Source organism: Rattus norvegicus, chromosome 10, assembly GCF_021556685.1.
Source record: "Rattus norvegicus strain SHRSP/BbbUtx chromosome 10, alternate assembly SHRSP_T2T, whole genome shotgun sequence".
Taxonomy (NCBI): domain Eukaryota; kingdom Metazoa; phylum Chordata; class Mammalia; order Rodentia; family Muridae; genus Rattus; species Rattus norvegicus.
This window is the reverse complement of record NC_141543.1, coordinates 106,368,867-106,392,004: the sequence shown is the minus strand read 5'-3', so window position 1 is coordinate 106,392,004 and position 23,138 is coordinate 106,368,867. Positions and strand designations below refer to the sequence as shown.

At 46.0% G+C, this 23,138-nt stretch overlaps 1 protein-coding gene across 1 annotated transcript; it reads left to right on the top strand.

The window, feature by feature from the left end:
- Positions 1–446: 446 nt before the first annotated feature.
- Cd300ldl1 (Cd300 molecule-like family member D like 1) lies at positions 447–22,098 on the top strand. The gene is made up of 4 exons (XM_087575056.1): positions 447–574; positions 3,223–3,564; positions 19,999–20,107; positions 21,492–22,098. Exons 1-4 carry the CDS (start codon positions 535–537, stop codon positions 21,637–21,639), a joined length of 639 nt encoding a protein of 212 aa, XP_087431182.1. The 5' UTR covers positions 447–534; the 3' UTR covers positions 21,640–22,098.
- The last annotated feature ends 1,040 nt before the right edge of the window (positions 22,099–23,138 follow it).

Sequence of the window (23,138 nt, the reverse complement as noted above, 5' to 3'; positions counted from 1 at the left end):
TTCCCTGGCCAGAGAAATATCTCCTCTGAGGTCTATAGCAGTGCTGCCCCGGGCTGAGCCTTAGCAACAAACTTTGCCATCCTGGGCTTAGCCTAGGCTACTGCCATAGGCTTAGCCTGAGGTACATTGTACTCTCTTCTTACAACAGCCACCCTGTCTTTGGTTGCTGTCCTCTCCCATAATCCCCTACAGCCCAGTTACCTCCTGGGTGAGGGGTTTGCTGGATTCCATATTTTCTGTCTGTCTGCATCTCTCCTTGTGAATCCCACCTGCCTTTCACGTTGAGGTCCATCATTGCATCCATTCAGTAGAACAGGTGCACCCTGTTCACCTGGCTGGACCTCCCATGCTCTGACTTGGTCTTCTCAAAGACTGACATCATCTTTCTTCCTGTGTGCAAAATTGAGAAGTTCTATCAAGGAAGTTAATGAGTGAAGTGGACAAGAGAGACCTAAAGGAAACTCAAGCTGAGCTTCAAGTCCTTGCAGGGTGCTGGCATTTGTCACCTCCAAGGACAGGAGAGGGGACCACACAATGTGGCAGATCTCTGCTCTGCTCTTCCTCTTCCTCCCAGGTAAGGAGCAGGGGCTATAGAAGCTCCCATGTCTGTGGTGTGGGTGACACAGATGTTGTGCCCGGGTTAGGGTTAGGTGATTCACTTACCTGCTTCAAACTCCCAGGGATTCTGTGGGTATTGCAGAAAAACCAAAATGAAAACCAGAATCAAATAAAAAAACAAAACCAAAGACTACACCTTCCAGAAAAGCTGACGAATGAGGGGATGAACTAATTCTTTTTAAAATGTATTTTTAGTTTTATGTATGGCACACGCAGCCTAGGATGACCCTGAACTTGTGACCTTCAAGGTTCTACCCTCTGACTGTTGGGATTTCTAGGCTGCAGCTCCATCTCCAGTTACATTTTGATTTTTTTTTTTTTTTGGTTCTTTTTTTCGGAGCTGGGGACCGAACTAGGGCCTTGCGCTTCCTAGGCAAGCGCTGTACCACTGAGCTAAATCCCCAACCCCACATTTTGATTTTTAATTGACGTAGTAATCAATACACAGGGGCTGGCTGTGGTGCTGAATGATTTTAATGCCACCAGTCAGAAAGCAGAAATAGGCGGACCACAGTTTGAGGGAAAAACCTGATGGGGTGCAATATGGCATCTGTACATTGCTACAGGAGGTAAGGAGAGCAGGGGCTGGGCTTTCATCATAACCATTTGTCACTTCTGTGAAATCTTCTCTAGGAGGTATTTTGAAATAATCTACTGTCAACCATAGTTTTTCTCTGTCTCATACAACTCTAGAAGTTGTCATTCTCGTCAAATGGCAGACACCTCTGTCCCAACACCTCTCCCTCTATGCAGTCAGCCCTCTCCCTTCTTCCCTAATACCCTGCCCAGGCTGATAACCCCTGTTCTGTTCTCTGCTTCTTTAAGGTTAACTTTTGTTTCTTTGAGGAAAAAAATGTGTCTGTGTGGTGTATGTATGTGTAAATGTTTGTTTGTGTGTCCTTCTGCATGTGCATACATGTGCTTTCTGATGCACACATGGGTGCACACACACATGTGGAGGCCACAGATTGGCACTTAGCATCTTCATTACTCTCCACCTTGTTTGTTTAGATTTGGTCTCCCAGTGTGCGTGGACCTCACAGGTTCAGTCTGTCTGGCCAGTGATCTGCACAACCCTCCTGTCTTTAGGATTACAGACACCCCCCACCACCTCACCTGGCTATCCAACTGTCAGACCCATTGTCTGACAAGATTTTCTCCCACACTGCAGGCTGGGTCTCCATGCTGTTGGTGGAGTCCTTTTGGTTTAACATAAGAACATTCAGCAATTTTTGTTACCTGTGGTACTATGGACATACTTTGTTCTTGGTGGTGTTGGTGTTCAAGTCAATAACCTGAAGTACTTCATTTAGTTTTTCTTTCATATATATATGTATAGGGATATATATATATACATATAGGGATATATATATACATATATGTATATACATGCATACATACATACACAAAATAGAAGAGGTTATCAGATGCCATTTGATTGAAGCCACCATGTGGGTGCTGGGAATTGAACACATGACCTCTGGAAGAGCAGAACATGTCTTTACCACTGAGCGATCTCTCCAGAGACTCCTGTATCATTTTGTTTACAGCGGGTATTTGATAGATGCTCCTTGTGCACGCTGTGTCAGCACCACACCAATGGTGCTGCATCCTCAGTCCTTACCAGGAGCTCTGGACTCAGATTCCATGGATCTGAAGGACAGCAGAGGGTCTATGTGCTTGGGCTCTGCACCATAGGGAAATCTGAATGGTTGGTGTCATTTTGGTCAGCCTCCAAGGCATTCATCCTAGAGACTGCCAAGACTACCACAAGTGGCTTCTGTGTGGCCATGGGATGTGGCTTCTTCAGATGAATCTCCTGAGGGTAATGGGTACCTAACGGAAGACAGAATCATGTCCAGTAGACATGGCCTTCTGACACTTCCTCCACTCCATCCATGATTGGTCATTGTCACCATTTTATCTTCTGAGAGCTATATTTGGGGTCTTATTTTCCTTTCTCTTTCTTTTCTTTTCTCTTTTTCTTTCTTTCTTTCTTTCTTTCTTTTCTTTTTTATTTTGAGGCTTCAGCCAGTAGGAAAACTATGGTGATCTGTGGTGGGAAAAGGGAAGCCCTTCACGGGTTATTACTCAGCTCATGAAGTCTACTTGGCAGAGTAGAGTTCCACGGAAGGACCCTAGGGGCTTTCGCCAGCCTTACACCCACAGGCCTCAGGTCAAGGCCAGGCCAATTTCCTTTCTCCACCCACAATTCTTGGAATGTACTGGCTGATGCTCACCTAATGCTGTATAAAGTTACAGATAGATTTAAATGCATGTCATGATCTACCCATGCTTGCTAGCCAAGAGATTTAAAGATCAATATACTTAGCCAGTAAGTTTGAACTGTAACCGTGCTGATGTAACCTAAACCCCTAAAAGCATAAAAACTGCTTGCTCTAGCCATTGGGGTTCACCTTTTAGTCACTTGCCTTGAGGGACTAATTGAGGGTGGATCCCAATGCACCAGAAAATAAACCTCTTGCTTTGGCATTGATCTGCACCTCAGTGTCCCACTCAGGGGCATCTCGAAACTGACTGAGGGTCGGGGGTCTTATCCCACCCTTGGAGTAGATCAGTGATCTCTGATTTTGTGTTTTCCAGGCTACTCCACTGCTCAGGATTTACTCATAGGACCAGAGAAAGTGAGTGGTCAGGAGCAGGGCTCCCTGACCGTGCGGTGCCAATATGCCTCACACTGGAAGGATTACAGCAAGTACTGGTGCCGAGGATCTAGTTGGCATCTCTGTGGGATCCTCGTTGAAACCGATGCATCAGAGCGGTTGGTGAAGAAGAACCGTGTGTCCATCAGGGACAACCAGACACACTTCATCTTCACAGTGACCATGGAGGACCTGAGGATGAGCGATGCTGACATTTACTGGTGTGGAATTACAAAAGTTGGATATGATCTTATGTCTAAAATTCATTTGAGCATTGACCCAGGTAAGAGAAAAATTCCAGAAAATCCTGTTGAAGGATCAGGGAACCTTGTGAAAATAACTGTTACTAGAAAAAAATAAGCTGAGTCAGCTCTATGTGTCCTGCTATTTACTGAGATAGAGACAGAGCTGGGGAAGCCTTGTCTCCTTGTATGTGCGCCTCAGATATTCCAACTCCTGCAGATCTGAGAATTGAATTCAGAAACTCATGTATGCCAGCCAAGTACTTGATCACGGAGCTAAAGGCTCATCCTGAGTCCTCACCCTGTTAAAATAAAATAAAGGAAGCTGCAGAATCTTTAATTCTGGGCAAAATTCAGTAATAGGTCTCAGGTCTATGTCCTGCTTTAAACAACACAAAAGTGGAAATAGACAAAATTGGAGCTGCAGAGATGGTTCAGTGGTTAAGAGCACTGGCTGCTCTTCCAGAGGACTGCATTTTGTTCCCAGCATCTACATGGTAGCTCGTCAACCATCTGCAACTCCAGTTCCAGGGGATCTGAGGCCCTGTGTGGGCCTCAATGGGCACTGCAAGTACATGGTGTGCATAGCCTCAATAGACCACCCATACAGATATACATAAACGCCTTTTAAAAATTGAACTAGACAAAATATGCAAAACCAAAGTCTTTCAGCATACTGCACACCAGGCAGTAATGAGTACATTCTGAAAGAAACAAGTTTTAAAGGGGAGCTGTTTCTTTCCTCTGCACATCATCTTTCCTTAGAAAAGAATTAATGTGTGAGGCATGGTGGTGCACACGTTTAATCCCAGCATAGGGAGGCAGAGGTAGGCAGATCCTTGAGTTTGAGGCCATGCTGGTCTACAGATTGAGCCCCAAATGATCCTATCTCAAGGAAGGGATGCCCAGGAAGGGAATCTCATTGGTTAAACACTCTGGGCCTATGTAGATATCTCGTTATCATGGAGATCTCCAGGTTTTTATCCTACCTGACTGCCTGTTGTGGTCCTCTTGGTGGGGTGTCATGGTCACATGATCCAGGACAGGAAACTGATCGAGTCTAGTTGGAACCCCCACTGTTCTCAATTATGAGATTTATTGCAGTTCTGAACTTGCTACAGCCTTACCAGTTCTTTCCGTTGACACCATCCACTGCCCTACACTCTGTCTCGAAAAAAACAAAAGCCAAAATTAAATTAAAAATTAATTTTAAATAGAGCATGTAATGAGAAGTTGGTGCTTGCATTTTTAAGGCAAAACACAGTGAGCAGCAAAGAGGATATGGGAAAGGGGAACTGAGATACAGGCTGAGGTTGGGTCATGAGGTCAAGAGTCTGGGTGGGTCACAAATAGTGATAAGCCAATCTGTGTCTGAGTCTAGGGTGAGATAATCTGGTCTCTCTCTCTGTCTGTCTGTCTGTCTGGTTCATTCACCCATCTGTCTGTCTGTCCTAATCTGTATTTTTGTTGCTGGGATAAAACCCTAATCAAAGCCAACGTGCTGCAAGGAGAGGTTTTATTTGGCTGATGCTTCTATGGTGCAGTCCATTTGGAAGGAAGTGCTCAGGAGCTCAGCAGGAACCTGGGGGCAGGAACTGAAGCAGAGGCCATGGAGGGGTGCTCCTCACTGGCTTGCTCTCCCTGGTTTGTTCAGCCTGATTTCTTATAGAAGCCAGGACCTCCTGTCCAGGGATGGCATCACAGCCATCCATCAATTCACAATCAGGAAATGGTCCTTATGAACGTGCCTGCCATGTCAACCTAAGAGAAGAAAATGCTCAATAAAGGTTCTTTCTTCCCGAGTTTGTTACAAGTTGACAAACCTTACAGGTGCACTATAACCTATGAAATCACTGACAGCCTGTAGGTCTGTTTATTATTTTTTCTCTCTTTTTTTTATTTTTTGGTTTGTTTTGGTGGATTTTTGTTGTTGTGGTTATTGTTGTTTATTTTGCTTTATTTTTCTATTCAATAAAGGGTATCTTTGTGTATTCTTGGCCATCTTGAAACTTACTTTGTAGATCAGGTTGGCCTCAAACCCGCAGAGATCCCCCTGCCTCTGCCTCTCCCAGCATTGGGATTAAAGACCTATACCAGCAATGCCAGCATTCCTTCCTCTGTCGAGAGACCGTATGCCAGTTCTTTTTTCTCATTAGTCTGATTAATAACAAGACAAAGACCACTTAAGGAGAAACAGGTTTATTTTGGCTCATGGTTTGAAGGGATTCAGTCAACCGTGGTAGAAAGACCGGGTGGTGGGCTGTGAGGTGTCTGCCCACATTGCCTCCACGGTCGAAAGCAGAGAGGGATAAGGGATGGTGTTCCCTTCCTTCCTCCCTTCCTTCTGTTTATCCAGTCCTCCATTCAGCCCAGAGTAGACATCTGCTTCTGGCACTCCCTCCTCTCCTTAAGAGGGACCTACCTCCATCCTGATCCTTAGAAAGGCTCTTATTACAACAGAAGGCCCTTAAGAGACACAAGGAGGTGTCCCATGTCCAGAAAAGCCCTAATAGGCACCTCCCAGATGCATCTGTCCCCGTGGAGATGCAGTGATCAGCACTGGATGTGTCTACAAACTTCCTCTTCTGGTAGCTGAACGTTGTTTCTCTTTTTGGCTTTCTTGCTTCTCAGGGCAGACCTTGGCAAGAGTCATGAAAAGACGGTTGTCTTCTGAATTTCCTCTTTTCTCCATAGCATCTTCATGTGTTTCTGTGGCTCTGTTTGTTTCTGTGTCCTTACAGGTGTGGGTGAGTGTGAATCGGCCCCAGGCCTGGGGAGAGCTCTTGTCATCCACTTCCTACCCCTCTTTCTCACTCTTGCAGTAATGACTAGCTTAGATGTGCAAGCAAAGTCAGCTCTTGGGAGTGCACAGAACAGGGAGACAGCCTGGAACCCCGACTTTGTGGAGTATGTACCTCAGCAGACTTTTGCTAGACACAGAAATAAGTTTCTAATTTTTCCAGTCTGTGAAGCATGCTTTCAAATGCATAGTTTAATTTACTATGGCTATTGTGAACAAGGCACTAAGAACATACAAAATGTGTGCCCTGCTTTTAAGAGAATCTTGGGTTAGTGGGGACACACACACACACACACACACACACACACACACTGCTTCCATCTTTGTTCTGCTGATCACTCTGGGAGGAGGGGAACAGTTGCACCAAGCTCCTTCTCAGAGCATCAGGATAAACACCTGCATCACCCAGTTCCCAATCCTGAATTCCTGTGTCTCCTCCAAGGCAACCTTAATCTCAGCCTGGAGATGGACAGCTCTCAAGCTTGGTTTGTGGCTCATCATATTCCAAACTGTGCGGCAGCTGGCAGTCAGCAAGCCAGGGTCATTTTACACTGTTAGCCTGGGCTTGACCCTCATGGCCTCCTTCTTTGTCTTCTTTCCTCCCAGACATTCTGTCCTCGTTAACACTCTCCTTCTCAAACTGAAGCATGCAGACGAGCTCTTGTCCACAAATGTGATTATTTGCTACTTTCTCAAAGTTAACTTCCATGGTTCTGTTGTTATACAAAAGATTTCTCCTTGGATCTGTACTTTCCACTCAATATTAATCAAAGACACTTCATGGGAAAATGATGCGGTGGCGATGAAGAAAGGGTTCTAGGGAGGAGATAATTCTGTGTGTATGCAAATGTGTGTATATATGTGAGTGTTTGTGTGTGGGAGTGTGTGAGAGTATGTGGGAGTGTGTGTGTGTAAGTATGTGAATATGTGTGTGAGTATGTATGAGTGTATGTATGTGTGTGTGAGTATGCGTGGGTGTGTATATGTGTGTGAGTGTGGGTATGGGTATGTGTGAGTGTGTGTGAGTGTGTTTATGTGTGTGTGATTGGGTATATGTGTGAGTGTCAGGGTATGTGTATGTGTGAGTGTGTGTGCATGTATTTGTATGTGTATGTGTGTGCACATGTGTGAGTGTGTGAGCGCATGCTTATGTGTGAGTGTGTGAGTCTATGTGACTGTGTGTATGTGTTTCAATGCATGTGAGTGTGTGTGTGTGTGAGAGTGTGTGTGGGTGTGTGTATGTGTGTGAGTGTGGGTATGTGTATGTGTGAGTGTGTGTGTGAGTGTGTGTGTGAGTGTGTGATTGTGTGTATGATTGTGTATATGCGTGTGTCAGGGTAGGTGTATGTGTTAGTGTGTGTACATGTATTTGTATGTGTATGTGCATGCACATGTGTGAGAGTGTGAGGACATTTGTATGTGTGAGTGTGTGAGTGTGTGAGTGTGCATGAGTGTGTATATATTTGAGTGTGTGAGTGTGAGCGATTGAGTGTGTGTGTGTGTGAGTGTGAGCGATTGTGTGAGTGTTCATATAGTTGTGGAGAACATACACACGTGGGGATGTACATGCATGTGGCAGTGAGCACCCGAGCACATTTGCATATATCTATAGCACTTGATCAAGCCTTATAAATCAACCTGCCATACAGAGAGACTGTATCGAATACTTAATTAATTCAATTTAAAACTAACAAAAATCAAACACATGTGACAAAGAAAAATCCATGTTATTTCTTTGGAAAGACATCAGGTAGTATAAGAAATAAGAGAAATGTCTATGATGTTGGTGACTGGAACTGAATTAATTCCGACAGTGTTCCATCAACCACACAGAGAATCTGTCCCCCTTTCACCTAGTGTCCCTCCTACTCCTGTAGGCCAAAGCTCCAGGATATGTCCAGGAACCAGTTAGATGGGATGCTGCTTGCCGCCCAAAGCAAAAAGCCTGAGCAATTTTCACCAACACACCTGAATTCAGTCTAACCTTCCTGCTGTTAGTTGAGTCCCCAAAGGTCATGCTCAGGTCCACCAGATCCCCAGAGCTGTGCTTTGCTGCAGAGAATGATGCTATTTCCACACACACACTCCCCACCATCATGATGATGGGGGTTTATGTGACACATGCCCCCCTGCCTCTCCTGCTGAGACTGTTAGCGCCATCATGTGACTTCCTGCCACCTACAGTGGACAGGAGACATCTTAACCCGGGGCAAGGGGTTGGGGGTATGCTGACTCATTTTCCCTAGAGAGCAAGAAGCAAACTTGTGTGGTTGTGGCAGTCTGGAGTTGAGGTTTTCCTATGCCAGCAACTGTTCTTAAATGCTATGAGTCCAAGCCTGTGTCTGCAGGAAGTTAGGGATGGGGGTACAGGTGCATTTCTGGGAGCATCAGCACCTGTGCCTCCCCTCCTTCCCTTTCCTCTGCCTTTGAAGAGAGGCGTATGGAGCAACTCATGGTCCAGTCCTACCCCCTATCAAGAGAGAGAGGCTCCCAGAGCCAGGGCCACCCCTGGAGCCCACCCTCCCAGAACTCACTTGAAGCAAGCTGGTCTACACTGGCTTATAGCTACACAGAAAAGGCATGGCTGCCCAAGGCACATATATCATTACAATTGTAACCTTCCAGGATCAATGGCAGTCATTGGCATGTGTGTGCACTACCATAAACATGCAAACATTCCTCACATGTGCTAAAGATGACACACATATGTATGTACCACCCACAGCATACATATAACACAGGCTTGTGTTGCATAGTACACACACAACACATGATACATACTACACACCTCATATGTATGTATACATACCTCATGCACTTATGCACAGGACATGTGTCACACATGCTACAGACATGATGCATATAAACTGTATACATCAGATGTAACTATAATCTCAACAGTTTACATAGCTATACATACCACATGTGTACATCGTCATTTGAGTCAGGATACACTCATAGGGGTAATTGTGGCACTAGTGGCTGTAACAGTACAATACAAATTTTGTATCTTGGTCTCACACTCACACACACACACACAGGTACACACCTCACTGAACAACACACATGCAAGAAAATACACACAATCACATATATGGCACTTAGTCACTGTGCCCCAGTTCCCCTGTTTCTATGGACACATCTCGCCCTGTGCCCTCACTCACATACCACTCGGGCTCAAGTCCTGGGTCTGATGAAGGCAGTGTCCCTGCTCAGCCTCCTGTAACACAGAGGTCTCTTTAGTTCCTGACACCAGGGAGTATCTTTAAGCCTGGCCCTCCTCTGAGGCTAGAACTGGGGACTCCTGGCCTGCAGGGTCCTTCCTTCTGCTCTGTCATGCAAGGCTCCATGGGGGAATTCCTGAGCACATAGTGTCAGTATGAAGAGAAACACACAACATGACCAATTCTGCTGAGTTTGCCCTCTTGCTTAGCCCCTGGAGGATTAGCATGAATCAAGGTGGGAAGTGGACCTTGGCCAAGCATCAGTCAAGGTTGTCCCATGAACCTCCCATTCACAGGAAACTCAGGCATGTTTCTCTCCCGATGATACAAGCACAAGTGCTGTGGGATTCATTCAAATGGACTTGGAAGGGACCACAAGGACCTGCATACAATCCCACCTTCCCAATTCTCCTTACTTTCCCATCACAAGTCCGTGATCCCAGCAGACACAGAACTGTCAAAACATGGGAGTGTCCTTCACAGCCCTGGGCAAAGACATGAAATAAACCAGCCTAGTGAGAATACAGGGTCAGTACATGGCAATGACCAGTGTGTGTTGTGCAGTGTGTGTCTGAATGTGAAGGTGTGTGCAAATGAACAGAGACAACTCTGTCCTTCAGGGGCTGTTTGTCCTACCCTGACAGTGCCAGGACCACACATTTCCAGCCAAGGGGTGGAAAGAATCAAGGCCTGAGCTCTTTATACCTCCATGTCCTGATGAAGACCATGTCCTATCTGAAGGGACCTGAGTCCCACTGGGACCTCTTGCCATCCTCTTTGAGAGAAGAGGATGCAGAGCAACTGCTTCCTGCTGTGAAAAACATTGCAGGCTTGGGCCTGAGTGTACACCTTCTTGCCATGAAGGGTTGGGGGATTTTTGTTGTTATCCTTTCTTTCTGTTGTTTTATTTTGTTGCATCTTTGTGTGTTTGAGGGGACAAGGAAAATCCTCCTGGGGGCACACATGTGCCATGAGACATGCACATGCCACGGACACACAGAGGGAAACCTCTCATGCCCCTCCTCACCTCTCACCTTATTTGAAACTGTGCCTCTCTTGTTCCCTAGCGCAGATATCAAGCTAAATGTCTCAGGAGGTTCCATAACTTCCCCATCTCTGCATCCTCTCTCACCTAAGAGTGCAGAGATTACAGATGTGTGGGAGCATTCAGCTTTCTGTGACTTCTGGGGATCTGAACTCAAGTCATCACTTTGCACTGCAAGCACCTTACCTACTGAGTCATCTCCCCATGCCCATGGAACTCCCTGGGATACCAACTCCCTGCAGGGGTCTTGGGGCTCTAGATGGCATAGTGGTCAGAGGAAGTAGCCCAGCTGCTATAGGACTTTCTGTTACAGCACTGTGTTTATAAATCTCTTTATGACTCAATATAACTTTTAATGCAGTTCCTTGTCTGCCCAAAGATTATCTAACCAGGACAGCTCCTGGCAGAGTGACCTAAGATGAACATGAGGTACAATTTGGAGCATAGTTACCAACCATCACCAATACTTATGAGTCCCCTGTCCTCACTGAAGTGTTTGTATAAAGGGACTGTGACATTGTGTTGTGTCAGGAACATTGATGTGGCACCTGCAGGAGGTTCTGTGACACTGTCTGGAATGTGACTCTCCATTCCCATGTCACTCAAGTCTGGACCAGGGGGTAAGCACTGATCTCTTGGCTGAGTTAGTTATGAGTCATGTGCTGTGCTATGAGTCAAGTCCTGTTCTGAGGAAATCCCAGAGGTCATCTGTAAGACAAACCTGTGTCTAAACCTCACATTCTCTGATCTCCATTAGCCACTGTTCAGCCAGGAGATGAAGTGCCCTTGTGCCCCTCGGTTCAGATCAGTATTGAGAATTCCCCCAAAGTCTGACTGTTCCCTTCCTCAGGCAGAGATACCCTAGGACTGAGGGTGCCTCCTCTAGGGAAGCATGGAGGAGTTGGGGTTAGTTCTGACCGATGCCTCTTCCCCTCTGGCCCTGACACACCCTATCCAGGCCCTTGACATTTTGACCTGGTTCAAATATGAAAACAATTGCAAGTCCAGAAAAATCCATTTGGTCCTTTTGCTCAGCCTTGTGCTTCCTAGAGTTAGATCTTACTTGCTGGTGCAAAGGGAGCCTTCAACCAAAGACCATCTGCTTTGAGCCTGCAGGGCACCATGATGAATTTGCCAGCAACAAAACCCCTGAAAGTCTCACCAGGCATAGGTGCTGGGTGCAGCCCCGGTATTAGTCTTCTTTCTTGTTGGTTCTTCTTGAGGCAGCAGAGAGGGAACAAAATCAGTGGAGGGTAGGACTTTTTCCTAGGAGATAAGGGGGGTAAGACTTTTTCTTACAAGAGATTTAGGTTTGCTGTATAATAATAAGTTTACTTATCTAAGTCTAAGTTACTATGCTACTGTAGCTGATTTACTTTTCTATGTCTAAGTCACTGTGCTCTGCTAGTGTAACTGACCTGTCTTCTGTGTTCCTCTGAGGCCAGAAACTGCAGTCTCTGGCATTTAGCACCTCATTCTAAACCATCAGGAGATAAAGTAGGGGATTAATTGCTAGAGCCTTTTTCCTTTTGCCCCTATGCCTCTTGCTTGTCAGGCTAGGGGGAAGTTTGGAGCAATAAACTTCTATCGCACCAAGGGAAGTGAATAGCCCTTGCAGAAGGAAAAACTTTTACATCGGCAAAAATGCATAAACTTATATAAGTTCACATACCGATTCATGAATGTACATTTATACATTTCCTCTCAAATCAGTTGGGACCACCTCACATGCATTCTCACAATTACATTCTTACACACACACATGCATACAGTCTCAAAATTACATACTTACACACATATCCATACTTACATATGCACATGGAGCAAAAGAAGAAGCAATGCTGCAAAAAGAACTCACTCATTCTGGATGAAACATGAGCGCCAATCTTTATTGAGAAAGAAATAGCTTCTACCCTTTAAAAGCTAAATGAATTAAACTCAAGTTTGTAAAGGAAAGGCTTGTTCCTTTTAATAAGATTAAGTCTGCCTTGCTGTTAAGAAATGACCTGTTCTGTCTCATGGTGAGGAAAAACCTGCCAGTTACGTCTGCTCTCTCCAGCTTCTTCTTTTTTCCTCTTTCCATATTCTGCACATTGCTCTCTCATGTTACCTATAGTCTCTAAGTTATTCCACTTTGCATTTCTCCTCAGCCCAGATCCTTTTAGCTCAGTTCTCCTTAGCTCAGTTCAGCTCCATTCTCCTTCAGTCAGTCCTGACTCTTCAGCTCAGTCCCCTCCAGCTCAGTCCTGACTCTTCAGCTCAGTCCTGACTCTTCTCCTTGTCCTCAGCACGTAAACATCTTTCAGAATACATGATCACATGTCACAAAGTTCATCACAAGTTCCTACAAAAAATCAAATCATAAATTGAAATAAAAATTTACAACAGAGAATGTTTGCATGCATATCCATTAAGAGTAATTATCTGGTTGACCATCCATCACCTGTCTCAGCTTCACAGGTTCACTGATGGTTTAAAACCACAACTAAGTTATTAGTGAACTTTTCTATAGATAAATGCAGTCAATATTTTTTTATTTTCTTTTTTTATTTATTTTTCCCATCTTTATTAAATTGGGTATTTCTTATTTACATTTCAAATGTTATTCCCTTTCCCGGTTTCCATGACAACATTCCCTTAACCCCTCCCCCTCCCATTCTATATGGGTGCTCCCCTCCCAATCCTTCCCCCATTACTGCCCTCCACTTCCACTGGTGCCCTTACTAGGCTATTCATTGCTACCTATGCAGTTGGAGTCAGTCCATGTATAGTCTTTGGGTAGTGGCTTAGTCCCTGGAAGCTCTGGTTGGTTGGCATTGTTGTTCGTATGGGGTCTCAAGCCCCTTCAGCTCTTTCAGTCCTTTCTCTGATTCCTTCAACGGGGGTCCCATTCTCAGTTCACTGGTCTGCTGCTGGCATTCGCCTATGTATTTGCCTTATTCTGGCTGTGTCTCTCAGGAGAGTTCTACATCCAGTTCCTGTCGGCCTGCACTTCTTTGCTTCATCCATCTTATCTAATTTGGTGGCTGTATATGTATGGGCCACATGTGGGGCAGGCTCTGAATGGGTGTTCCTTCAGCTTCTGTTCTAAACTTTGCCTCCCTATTCTCTCCCAAGGGTATTCTTATTCCCCTTTTAAAGAAGGAGTGAAGCATCTGCATTTTGGTCATCCTTCTTGAGTTTCATCTGTTCTGTGCATTTAGGGTAATTCAAGCATTTGGGCTAATATCCACTTACCAATGAGTGCATACCATGTGTGTTTTTCTGTGATTGGGTTACCTCACTCAGGATGATATTTTCCAGTTCCATCCATTTGCCTATGAATTTCATAGAGTCATTGTTTTTGATAGCTGAGTAGTATTCCATTATGTAGATGTACCACGTTTTCTGTATCCATTCCTCTGTTGAAGGGCATCTGGGTTCTTTCCAGCTTCTGGCTACTACAAATAAGACTGCTATGTATATAGTGGGGCATGTGTCTTTGTTATATGTTGGGGCATCTTTTGGGTATATGCCCAAGAGAGGTATAGCTGGGTCCTCAGGTAGTTCAATGTCCAGTTTTCTGAGAAACCTCCAGACTGATTTCCAGAATCGTTGTACCAGTGTGCAATAATGGAGGAGTGCTCCTCTTTCTCCACATCCTCATCAGAATCTGTTTTCGCCGGAGTTGCAGTCAATATTTTATCCTTTGCCCTAGCACCTATGATAAGTTATTAGTTTCCTTTTTAGGACCTTTGGTTAATTGTTTTACAAACTCTTGGAATGTGCTCTGAGTAGGAGAAAGTCTGTTTACTAAGAGCAATTAACTAGTGACACTTGGGAGACTGGCAGAGTTCTCACTGTAGTTTTGACTAGCAGAAAAAGACATAATAGAATAGCAGCCCCACTATAAAAGACTTTAATAATCACTGATTTAATTTTAGCAATTCTTATAGAATCATCGTTAAGACTAAGAAGTCATCTACTTATCTATATAGCATCACTACAGGACAGTACATCTTCGTAGATCTGCAGAGATCTGCTCCAAAGGGGTGTGCTACTACTTAATGATTGCTATAAGTGTTTAATAATAATAACAGGAAAAGCATTTTAATAGCAGTAATCTTTCCTGAAATGAATCCCTTACATCCTTGTGTAATGAGGGCGAACCAGTCACAGATTGTATAATAATCCGAGGCTGGCCATCTCAGGATGAACACCTGCTAGTTATTAGCTTGTCTTGTTATGGCTTCTGACAGATTCTGAATCCCCTGCCCTCCTATGCTGTTAGGACACAGTGAGAATTCATTGGATACTGTGGTGGTTTCCTGCAGACCAGCCTTTCAAACCAGCTAAGGTACCATTTAGACCAAGAACTTATCATCCAAATATTAACAGTAATGGCAGGATTTGTCTTGATATTCTAAGATCAGAGCAGCCTCCTGCTGTAACTATTTCTAAAGTCCTTTTATCCATTTGTTCACTGCTATGTGATCCAAACCCAGAGGACCCCCTGGTGTCAGAGATTGCATGGATTTGTAAAACAGGCAGAGACAAGCACAGCAGAACATCTCGGGAATGGACTCAGAAGTGTGCCATGTGATGCTACCGTAATGTCAGAATAATCTAAATTATAACTAGAATAAACTTTAAATTACTGCTTTGGAAAAAAGAATGACCCCAAACCCCGCCATCTCCCCCACCTCCCCAGCCCCACTCATATATCCAAATGCCTTGTTACCAGGGACTGGAACAGTTTGACAGGGTTTGAAGGACTAGGGTTCTGGGTTTGTTGGAGGAAGTGGATTAGTAGTAGTGGCCTTAGAGGTTTCATAAAGCTCACACCAGGCACTGAATCGCTTGTGAGCTCTTTCTCCTCAAGCCCCCCCTCCTCTCTCTCTCCTGTCTACCATCTCCTCTCTTCTCTCTCCTCTCTCATCCAACCTCTCTTTGTCCTCTCTGTCTGGACCATTCTCTCTCTGCCTAAACATCATGAAATAGCACTCTGCTGTGTCTCCAGGACCACACATGACTTGCTTGCCCCATACTTCCTCCCATGATAGAAATGGACTAAGCCTCCGAAACTGTAAGCCAGCCCTTGGTACATTCTTTCTCTGATACTAGCTGTTGTGGTCATGGTGTCTCTTCACAGGAAAAGAACAGTGTGATTATGACAGATACCAAGCAGTGACCTTGAATTAGAGTCCTGAAATGAATGCATAAAGTTCCTTTGCTCTTGTTGATCTGATATTCTGTAGAGCTTAAAGAAAGAGTGGACACAGACAGAGTGCAGGCAGAAACCCTGAAGATAAACCAGTGAGAGGCAAGAAAATGATACAGTGGAAGAACATCTGCATTCTGGGTTACTGGGAAAACCGCATTCTGTGTTAGTAGGGAGGCCATCTGCATTCTGTGTTGGTAGGGACGAGAAGTGAGTGGAATAACAGTGGATACCCAGTATAGGGTCCCAACCTAGGGTAATGTAAGTGTAAATGTCCCCTGCAAATATCACCACAGCCTGCAGATATTTCTATAGATCAGAGGGGTGTGTCTCTATGGTCAGGTGCGTGAGTGGGCTTCAGTACTCACTTCTTCCTCAACAAGAAATAGAAGTGGATGGCCAGCACTGGGAAAGTGAGTCATCAGAAAGTAGTATCTGCAGTCATTCTTACATTTCTCCACACAACACCTAAACCAAATCATGTCCAGATCTAGACATGGGGCCAGGAGACACAAGAAGACAGAGCTGTCATGCATAGTGGCTCCCATCTACTTCTGGCACTGAAGGGAAGGGAGATTTCTGTGAGTTCAAGGTTAGCTCGAGCTAAATAGTGCATTGCAGCCCAGCTTGGGTGGCCGTGTGAGACACTTTCTCAAATCATCAGGGCCACAGATGTGTCTTAGTTGGCACAGTGCTTGCCTGGCCTGAGCGAATCCCTGGGCTCCATCTCGAGCACACCATGACTGGGCTGTGGTGACAGACACCTAAAATCTCTGGACTCAGGATGTGAGGACAGGAAGATGAGTTCAAGGACATCTTAGCTACACAGAGGCTAGCCTGGGCTAGAGATGCTGCCACAGACAAACTGCAAACCAAACAGAATATGATGGAGGGGATGATGGGAGAGAAGATAGCTGTGGCTTACAGGTCCGTATACTGTGTGAGGACTCACATGCCCAGATAATCTCCGAGGGATGGGGGGGGGGGGGTCATAGCATGAGCTTGAGTAGCAGTGTGAACCCAGAAATAGTGCTAAAGACCCCAAAGACTAAGAGCAACCTATAATCTGAATTTTGAGAGGAGGTGGTTCCTCTGTGATCACAGAGCTAGAGTGAAAAGGGGCAGCTTTCAAACCCAGTCAGGAAGTGGCTTGTCAGAGAGGGTGGGCCACCTGACCAAAAAAGAAAATGTTCCCCAGGCCTCTCAGGCAGGAGGTAGAAGGCATTGGAGACAGAGGGCATCCTCAATCCACAGCCATGCGTGTCTCTACTTGCTGGGTGTGGTAGGAATCAGAGCCTCTGAGGCCTGGAACATCGATAGAGCCCTCCCTGTACCTTTTCATCTGGTGCCTCACATGGGAGCAAGGAACCAGGAAGCTAAAGACAGAAAGGAGAACTAGGCAGAAGGACATTCTACTGTCTAGAAGGAGACTGCTCCTTTGTCCCTCTGGGCTCCGGCATGGATGCAGGTGACAACTGAGCTGAAGAAATGATCCCCAGAGGAATAGGATTGTGACTGCCTTCAGCACTGCTCCTTCCTTGGCTGCCAGGTGGGCACAGGGGCAGGTGTGTCAGGTCCAACGTTGAAAATGGAAGCTCCTGTTGTAAGCCTGACAGGGCCAAAGGAGGTGAAAGGAACAGACAGCACAAGCAGACTGGTCTAGAGAAAAGGCAGGTGGGTGGGTTTAGGGGTTGGGTGGCAGCGGTCAGCATCTGCTTCAACAGTGCTGCCAGGATTCTGTGCACAATATGGTCATGTCTACCACATGTGAGACAGAATCAGGACCCCCTGAGAGCATTACCTGTGACCGTCACTGCCATGAACAAGATCTCTATTTATCTTACAATGTCTCTATAACATCAGTGCTGACTCCTGCTCTGACAAAGCTTCTCTCCTTTCTCACTGTTGCCTTAGACCTGAGGGTTTTCTAAGACCTGACTCAAGGGAGGCCTTTCTTCTCATACAGCTATGAGGTATAGAATGGAGGTTCATGTTCTCTAGGCTCTGTCCCTTTGCGTGGCCACAGCAGTGTGACAGGTACTGTGGGGGAGTCCCTGAGCGTGACTTGTCAGTATGAGGAAAGACTCAAGATGAATAAGAAATACTGGTGCAGAGGGTCATTTATTCTATTTTGCAAAGATATTGCCTAGACTGGAGGCTCAGAAGAAGCTAGGAATGGCCAAGTGTCCATCAGGGACCATCCAGACAACCTGACCTTCACAGTGACCTTGGAGAGCCTCACCCTGGAGGATGCAGGCACCTACATATGTGCGGTGGATATACCATTGATCGATCTCTCCTTAGTTATTGATAAGTCCTTTAAGGTTGAATTGTCTGTGGTCCCAGGTAAGCCTCCTTCATGCCAGGGCAGCCTGAGTCCACGCCTATCATTCCCTCATGGAAGAAGGAAGCCATGATCCTTAGCGTGATGAACTCGGAGCATGAGTGATCCAGGATAGGGAGTGTGTGTCCACACATGCTTCTATGAGAACATGTGCAGTAGGTATGACAGTGTATGTATATACCAGTACAAGTGTTTAAATGCACACAAGCACAGTGGAGAACCTGTGTTCTTGGATATCATTTTTTACTTTATTCATTTGTTTGCTTGATTGTGTATTTATCTGTTTATTTGTGTATAGGGACTGGCCCATGCTGTGTGTGAGTTAATGGAGAACTTCTGGGTGTTAGTTTTTGATTTCCACCTTATGGGTCAAACTCAAGGCATCAGGTTTGGCAAACAAGGACCCACTGAGTCCTCTCATTAGCCTCTGTTGGGGATTCTCTCTGTGCACTGTGGGACAGTTTCAGGTGTCAACATTTCTGGAGACAGGCTCTGAATCTCTGGCTCTTTGTGACTTCCTGTCCTGATAAGACACAATTCCCCTCTCCAAGGACTCAAATAATCCTGTCCCTAATCTCCATATGGGAACAGAACCCCTGCACATCAGCTCCCTTCTCTCAAAGACACCTCTGTCCTGGGACTGAGTGGGCAGTTCCCTTCCATGGAGGTTCTTAGGGTACCAGCTTCATCACTGGTTCTGGGACTTCTGGGAGACTACCAGAGACAGAAGGAGGGGCCTACAAAGTATATGGGGCATCTCAGCTCCCTGAGGAATACTCTCAAATTCTACATACTCACCTGTGTCCCCCTTTCCCAGAAACAATTTACTGCCGGAAGAAACTCAGAGGATTCCTCAAAACTTCTCCTTCTAGGATGGAAAGGAGGCTTTCAGCTACTTTGATCCCTAATATACTCCCTGTCTATAGTTCATTCTCAGATTATGGGGCCTCCCTTGTTCTTAGAACCTAGTTCGAGCATGTCTTTAAGGGCAGCGGCTGTGAAGGGAGTGAAGGAAGGGGTCAATCCCCTCTGTAAATTCCAAGTTTTATCATCTTCTTCCTGTTCTTGTTGTTCTTCTTCTTAAATTTCTTTCTCCTTCTTGTTCTCATTCTCCATCTTCATCATCATCATAATTATTAGAGAGGATCTCGTGTAGCCAAGGGAAACTACAAAGTCACTGAGTTCTCAGGACTCATCTTGAATGCCTGCTCTTCCTGTCTCTGCTCCAGCGCTTGGATTGCAAACATACATCACCACACCCAGCTCCTGTCTCTCAATTATGAATTACCCTTTATGTGTCCCTGCAACCTCCTCTGTGGATCCACACTGAAGCCTGGGAATGAAAATCCCACTGAATTGCTAGCTCTCTGCAGTAGAGGCCACTCTCCAGGGCCCTGCAAGCACCTGCCTTTCTAGAACTTTCCATCTGCTCATTCCTCAGAGAAGAATGCTCAGTGGCCTTTCTGGATTACACTGGGAAAGAGTGGGCCAGGCAGACAAGGAGTCCCACTACCCTGTTTGTCCCCAGAAGAATGGCAGACAAGGAGGCAAACAGTGTGGTTGAGGTTGGATGAGACATGGCATTCACCAAGTATCTTGTCACTGACACTTACACCCTCCTCTATAAGAAGACTGGCTTCATGGTTACAAGTGCAGGTCAGATACTGTGCACCCTGATCTGGGCTGAAAAGGGAATCCATGACCAGGCTTTGGTGTGGACATGGGGGTGATAGGCTGTCAGACAGCTGTCCACGTGCCCCAGGGAGCTGTGTGAAGCAGAGTGACAGAGCTTCCTATGGGTAGGAGACAGTATGGAGATCGTGGGAATTGTCTTATGTTGCCATCCTTTGCCGGAATCACAGGTTGGAGCCCTGGGAGCAGTAAAAAAATTCTGGAGCCCACCAGATCCTCACCAGTTGACACTCAGCCCGGCGTGACCACAAATGACACAATTCCTGCTTCCAGCCCACGGTGAGGAAACAATATCCCTGAGGCCTTTGGATTGGGGAAGAGGGGTCATACTGAGAGAGCAGAGGAGAAGGGTTTGGATCTCCCTCTTGTATGCCTCTCCTGCATTCCCAACCTTAGGCTAACCTGGAGGGTCTTGTGAGTACCAGATGCTCATCTAAAAATAAGGACACAAAATGACACTCAGATAAAGACCCACTTGTTGGCAGTAAATATTAAAAACCTTGCTAAACCTTTTATCCTGCAGTAGCCCTGGCACTTGTGGGGCCAAATGGAGCTAACCCTAATTTATCCCTTGTTAGTATCTCTCCTGGCAGTTGTGAATTTTCTGGCAAAACCTGGGCTCTAGAATTCCAAAATGTGCTGGCCTCTCATGGCTACCTGCTGTGGACTCTGCCCACACTCACAATAACCTAGAGAAATCATGCCAAACACACCCAGAGCCTGTAGAAATGGCTGTGCGGAGATGGTTCTGCCCATCTGAGTTCGAGCCATATCACCTACAGGGAAAGTCAGCCATGGCGGCTCATACCTGAAGGACCAGAGTTGTCCATGTAGAGACAGAAGGATGCCTGAGACTCACTGGCTACACAGCCTACTTGTTGAGCTTCAGGCTAGTGAGAGATCCTGTCAGAAAACAGGACAGATGGGCCAGGTGTGGTGGCTCCCACCTTTAATCCCAGCACTTGGGAGGCAGAGGCAGGTCAACCACTATGACTTTAGGACCAGCCTGGACTACACAGTGAATTCCATTCTAGCCTGGACTACATAGTGAGACCTGTCTCAGGACCAACACAGAGTAGTGAGTGGCTCTTGAGGAATGACCAAGGTTGTCCTCTGACCTCTACATTGATGCACACGCATGTGCACCTCCATACATTCACATGAGCACACACACACACACACACACACACACACACACACACAATTATCTATGTAAAATAAATAAGCAGCAGGTGTGGAAGCACAAGACACTCAGTACCTGGGAGGAGAAGACAGGTGGATGTCTGTGAGTTGATTCACAGCCAGAGTGGTTCAGCTAGGCCTACATAGAATGAATGAATGAATGAATGAATGAATGAATGAATGACACCAGGAGAAAGTCCAGTTAGAAGAGATTTGGGTGTGGGTTGGGGAGGAGGTGACAGCATGGGTAGAGGCCCTGAGGTTAGAGGCCCATGGGTTTGGTCTGGAGCGAGCAGGCCCGGCCCCAGTTCACAGCTAATTCTTGGGCTATGGATTAATCACACTGGCCTTTCAGGCAGTCCTGTCCTTGTCCCTGCATAGATCTCTGTGGACACAGACCTGGGGTGGACACAGTCAGATAACACAGGGCAGCAGCGTCACCTTCTGCAAAGGGAGCTCATTGTGACTTTGTCCCTTCCAGGTACATTCTGGGCAGCCTCTACTTATGCATCCTGGTGTTTCTGGAGTTGCCCCTGTTCCTGTGCATGCTCTGTGCCGTCCTGTGGGTGAACAGGCCTCAGACGTGGTCTGGGAGACAAGGCATTCAGCCCTATTATGAGAACCAGTGAAGTCTGTTGACATGGAGGCCCTGTCCCTGGATGCATCACTCTGGTGGCCAAGGACAACCAGTAAACCTGTGTTCTTGAGAATGCTCTGACACTCTGCACGTGTCAAACACATAAAGAATGTGCCCTAGGGGCTGGGGATTTAGCTCAGTGGTAGAGCGCTTACCTAGGAAGCGCAAGGCCCTGGGTTCGGTCCCCAGCTCCGAAAAAAAGAACCAAAAAAAAAAAAAAAAAAAAAAGAATGTGCCCTACATATACTGGCTGGAGAGATGGCTCTGAGGTTAAGAGCACCGGCTGCTCTTCCAGAGGTTCTGAGTTCAAATCCCAGTAACAACATGGTGGCTCACACCCACCTGCAATAGGAACTGATGCCCTCTTCTGGTGCGCAGGTGCACATGCAGATAGTACACTCATATAGTAAATAAATTAATTATAATTAAATAAATAGACTTATAGTACAGTACCTTTACTTATTCTTTGGTAAGTTCACATTTGTGTACAACATGACTCTATCATGTACACCTGCGTCCCCACCCTCCCACTCCCTCAGGCCTGTGTTCCCTCCTCCCCTCCATGTCCCCTCCCACTTCTCCCATTTCTCTTTTTCTTTTTATATCTCACCGAGAACGTTTAGTGCCTCCTGACTGGATGCTAGCTGACCTTGCTGACTTGGACTTGGGCATGTGACCATGGCTGCAGTGACCTCAGGATCAGGAGACAAAGCCACATTCAGAACACAGCATTTCAGGGCACTCTCCTCCCCTACCTCTGCCTGTGGAACTCTTTCCTCTCCCTCACGCCTTGGGGTGGGATGGCGGTGTCCTACAGGGCTGAGCACTCGATGGTCACCTACACCACAGCAGAAGGAAACATCGCCAACTAAGGCCAGGGCAGCGACATTAAAGGGTAGAGACATAGATTAGAGGACAATTTGACAGTTTCCCAATAAAATGTATACTTTCCATGGGAAATACCCAATGCACTGTGTCCTCCAGATTCACTAATAGAATGCGGTCTATACTGATGATCCCCCTGTCTAATGTCACATCCCTGCTTCCCAGCCACCCCGGAGACATCCTGAATCTAACACTTATATCTGCTTGGCTTAAGGCTTTGCCGCATACATGCTCATGGGCTGCCAAGGGTGTATTTTTTAGCTTCTCTGGGTTTGATTGTCATATAAACAAAGTTATACTTTTTTTGTTTTACATAGAATCTCACTATGGATGTCTGGTCCAGAATTCACTATATAGACCCGATTGGCCTTGAACTCAGAAATTCACCAGCATCGTCATACCAGGACAGATGTTAGATTTTTCCCCACTGTTCTAGACTAACCCCAAAGCCTGATTCATAGAACAAGCACTTTGCCACAGAGATGCACCCCACCCTCCCCTCCTGTCTGTCTGTCTGTCTGTCTCATTTTTTCCATCCTTTCTTCTTCCTTTTTTGTCATTAATAGGGTCTCCCTACATAGCCCAGGCTAGTTTGCAACCCCCAAT